This window comes from Gavialis gangeticus, unplaced genomic scaffold (assembly GCF_001723915.1).
Source record: "Gavialis gangeticus isolate Ggan-Ray unplaced genomic scaffold, GavGan_comp1, whole genome shotgun sequence".
Taxonomy (NCBI): domain Eukaryota; kingdom Metazoa; phylum Chordata; order Crocodylia; family Gavialidae; genus Gavialis; species Gavialis gangeticus.
The window spans coordinates 113224521-113228866 of record NW_017729025.1 but is presented as its reverse complement, the minus strand read 5'-3'; the positions used below and the strand labels follow the sequence as shown (position 1 = coordinate 113228866).

The following is a 4346-nucleotide window of genomic DNA, read 5'->3' as shown; positions in this document are numbered from 1 at the left end:
GATGGGTATATCCCTGGAGCTTCTGGTTTTTTTCAGTCCTGAAGTTGTCGTTCCCCCTTAACATAGTTTAAAACCTCTGGTTACTGATAGTTGTTATATTTTTTTTCTAATTATATATTGAAAAAAATCAAGACTGGGAAAAAATAGCAAAAGCTAAAATTGCACTCTGGGTTACTTAACATCTCCATTGTGATGCAAAGAATTTATGTTCTCCCTTTGTTTCAGTCAGATACTACTGATATGCTGGGCCAGTTGAAAGTATTCTGGGGGAGCCCTTGGCAGTGTAACGGATTTTTTTTTTTTTCTTTTTTTGGAACCTTTTATATCTGCAAGCCCTCAAACTCAATTTGTGACCTCCTTCCTATACTTGTCCTATACATGCAAAGGTTAGGGTTGAGATCAGGAAAGGGGCTGAAGTTCAGTAAAGTAAGTGAAGGGTTCCAGAGTGGTACATGCATTTGTGAGAGAAATTAGAGAAACAGTGTGGGAAGTGTTTTTCTGTTAAATATGGATGGCAGGGACAGTTGTAAAAAAAAAAGTGGGAAATATATTGGTTACCAAAGTAGTTCAAGTTATTAGATGCCAGCCACCATGAAACTACTCCTATGCAACAGTATGAATCTTAGGAGCTGGATGAGTAAATATTTTGTAGATGCATTGATAGAGTTCTCATATCTTGAGAGGACCCTGGGCTGCAGACAATCTCACCACTGTATTAGCCCCTGCATAACATTCCTTAGACTCATGAGAATTACTTGGGGAAGATGCACTTGGGTCTGTTATCATCTTAGCATGACCTCTGAATATTGTGCTCATTCTTTACTCTTATGGCTTAGGCATTTGTGATCTCATTCACATCAGACTTCATTCCACGCCTCGTGTACCTGTATATGTACAGTGAAAATGGCACCATGCATGGCTTCGTGAACCATACGCTATCTTCTTTTAATGTCAGCGATTTTCAAGAAGGAACAGCTCCAAATGATCCTTTGGAGCTTGGCTACGAGGTCCAGATATGCAGGTACTTTCTTGAATGATCGCCATTTTAAATTATTTTCCCTGTTGAATAGGAATATGGTTATGTTGTCTGTACAGACTAGCTGTAGCAGATCGAAATAGTGTTTTATTTGTAATATCCTGTTTGTAGCTCTGTCTTGTTTATGCCATATAGAGTAGAATTTTGGAGCTACTAAATATTTGCTGTATATGCATTGCTTAGCTTGAGAAACAGAGGTTACAACAAAAACAAGCACTTGTCAGAGCACTTGCAAAGGTTTTTCTTTCTGACTGTCCATATTTTGTGTTAGAGGAGGGGGCAACAAAATCCCCATATTGCATAGGAACCCTCTCTCCACTCTTAGGATCAATTATGTTTGGTAGTTAGAGTTTCCAACAACATTTCTAGGTAATCGATTCTAGCTTTTAACTTCCCTCATACCTACGAAGTTTTTCCTAATAGCCAACCTAAATTTATCTTCTTGCAGTTTAAGAATGTCACTCCTCCTGTCCCCTGAAGTGACAGAGACTAGCCTTTTGTGATCATCTTTATAACCACGCTTCAGAGCTGACAGCTGTATTTGAAAGCTGTTATCAAGTCTCTTCTCAGTTTTGTCATTTCCAGAATTACTAATTCCAGTTCTTCCAAAATATGCTTATAAAGAAATGTATTTTCATATCTACCCAGTGAAATCTGAATCTAGTCCTCTGTTCTTTCTAAATATGCACAGATTAGAGTTATGCTCTACCATGTGGCTTTGAGATCAGTTTTTTATTCCTAAAAATTAACCTGGAGCACAAATAGTTCCTAAACTTGGAGGACGTTGAGATTGTGATCTAAAGTTTGTGGTGTACCCTATCTTTAGTCTAACTTGATGCTGTTTGTAGTGGTGACAAAGCATAATTATCTGAGATCAACAATATATTTCAAAATTATCACAGGTTTTCCTTCTTTATCTGGGTTTACATAAAGCAATACTGTACAAAATAATTGTTTTTAGGGAATATGAAGGAGTGTTTAAGGCATATTCAGTGCTAAATCCTAATTGTGTTAACATTTTAAAGCAGTGTGCTTGATTTAACATGTCCTGTTTTACAGATACAAAGATTACCGAGAACCCCCATGGTCTGAAAACAAATATGACATTTCAAAGGATTTCTGGGCTGTCCTAGCAGCAAGATTAGCATTTGTGATAGTTTTCCAGGTATTGTTTGATTTAAAACTTTCTAGACCATAGAAGGAAAAGAGACATCACATGCATGAGTATAACTCTGTTTTGTACATAAATGATATAGGTTTCAATAGGATATTACCAGTCAAAATAAATCTACTTCTAGAGGACTCTGATCCTAATAGACTTTTCAGGCATCATGCAGAACCTCAGAACTCTTACTTCTGCTTGTAAAATAATTTTGCAGCTGTCTGAACCACCTTTTGGGATTGATAGAGACTAGACTTTAGTGGAGAGATGAGTCACAAGATGAATAGACTAGTTACTACCCTTTTAACTATCTGAGAAGGATTTAAGTGGGAATGAAGTAGAACACAGACTAATAGACTGGTCCTCTGCACAAGGGTGGTTTTAATTAAAGCCAAAAACAGCTAACCAAAAATGGAATTTTGATCCAGGAAATTAAGATTTCAGAAATAGGATTTCCACTAAGGATTTCAGAAATAGGATTTCTACGAAGATGGAACAAAGTCAAAATGTTGTGATTAATTTCCTGTAGAAAATTCTGACAGATTTATTCCTTTGACAGGACTGGGCCCCTGGGGCAGCTGTGATGCCCCCTGGTGGTCATGCAACTCTTGCCTTGCTCTGGCTCCTAGGGTACCCTCCCTTTTCTCTCACCTGTATTGGAATAATTTGATTATGAAAAGAGAGGCTGCCCCAGGGTCCCAGAGCAAGCCCTTGTCAATTATTGGTTCCTCTCGAACCCAGCAGAGCCCCATCTTTCCCCTTGGGTGCTAGATGGGGCTCTCTCGGTCCATACATGCTCTACAGCACCATTTGGTTTAAGGGCTATTCATGGTTTCTGGCAATTGGCTCCTGCCTCTCCCCTCTGTCTTCAGGCCCCTGGCTCTAGTTTTTACCCCTCTCAGGCTCTGGCTCTAGCCTTTCTGGCTTCAGGCCACCTCTGTTGTGTTTCTTGGCTCGGGCTTTCATCTTCTTGGTTTCCTCCTGTCAGCATCTTAAGCCCTGACTGCTGGCGGGGCCCAAAACACTCACATGTCCTCAGGCACCCCTTTGGCTCCCAGTCAACTCCTTTAGCCACATCCAGTCTGCCAGTGTAAACTTGAACAAACAAAAAAAATACAAGCAGCCATTTAATTAAACCTCCCCCTCACTCAGGGTTAACCAACTATTTGTTCAGCCATCCTCCCACACAGCTCTCACCTCCATCTCCAGGGCATTTCATGTCTTCCTGGGTCTTGCGCACACAGCTTCTCCCTGCTAAGAGCTCTCCTCTCTGCAGAGTACGAGCCTTTCTCTTTCCTTTCCCCAGGTGCTGGCTTTTAAGATTTGCAAAGCGTGGCCCCTGTTGGATCAAGTGACTCTCTAACCCTGGCACAGCTGTTCCTTTGTAATTCTCATAAACAGCTATGGCTGCTACTGTAGCTGCAATAGCAGGGCTCTTGCTGCTCAAGTGGGCTCTGTCCTATCGACCTATGGCTGGGTAGCTAGCTCAGCAATAGGCACTTGTAAACTATGGGTCCCAGGTTGCCTATTCCCCTGCAACCAACCCACGATGGACAGTTTTTCCCCAACCTGGGGATCGCACTGCTGCTGCTTCTCCCTTAAAATAATGGGAGCCCTTGGCTCCCTGTCACAATTCCCATGAAACATTTCAAGTTCCTCAGCAATAAGGGAAGTGAAGGAAAAAGGCCTGTTATTTCCCTTGATGTAAGGTGATGGTATGGCTACATAGCGGATACATAGAACTTCCCGCATTCAACTCAATACAAGGCGTATAGGACAAAGAAAGGCCAGGTTGAAATAGTGTTCTTTCTGCTTTCTTCCAGAGAAACTACAACAAAAATCCTACCAAAAAATTCTTCATTTCAGTGGGGTTCTGCAGGCTCAGTCCTTGGGCCCGCACTGTTCAACATCTTCATCAGTGACTTGGACGAGGGGGTAAAAAGCACCCTGTTCAAATTTGCTGATGACACTAAGATGTGGGGGGATGTGGGCATGCTAGAAGGGAGGAATAGGCTGCAATCAGACCTAGACAGGTTACAGGGGTGGGCGGATGAGAATAGGATGGGATTCAACACCGACAAGTGCAAATTGATGCACCTGGGGAGGAAGAACCAGCACCATACCTACAGGCTGGGGAACTCCCTTCTC

At 41.7% G+C, this 4346-nt stretch overlaps 1 protein-coding gene across 4 annotated transcripts in view; it reads left to right on the top strand.

Annotated features, from left to right (window-relative positions):
• The window catches only part of ANO1 (anoctamin 1), a 166334-nt gene that overhangs the window by 158704 nt on the left and 3284 nt on the right, over positions 1-4346 (top strand). For all 4 annotated transcript variants that reach the window (XM_019519443.1, XM_019519440.1, XM_019519441.1 and 1 more), the window contains 2 exons: positions 837-1021; positions 2096-2201. In XM_019519443.1, coding sequence (XP_019374988.1) covers positions 837-1021; positions 2096-2201 — 291 coding nt within the window. The remainder of the gene's footprint in view (positions 1-836; positions 1022-2095; positions 2202-4346) is intronic.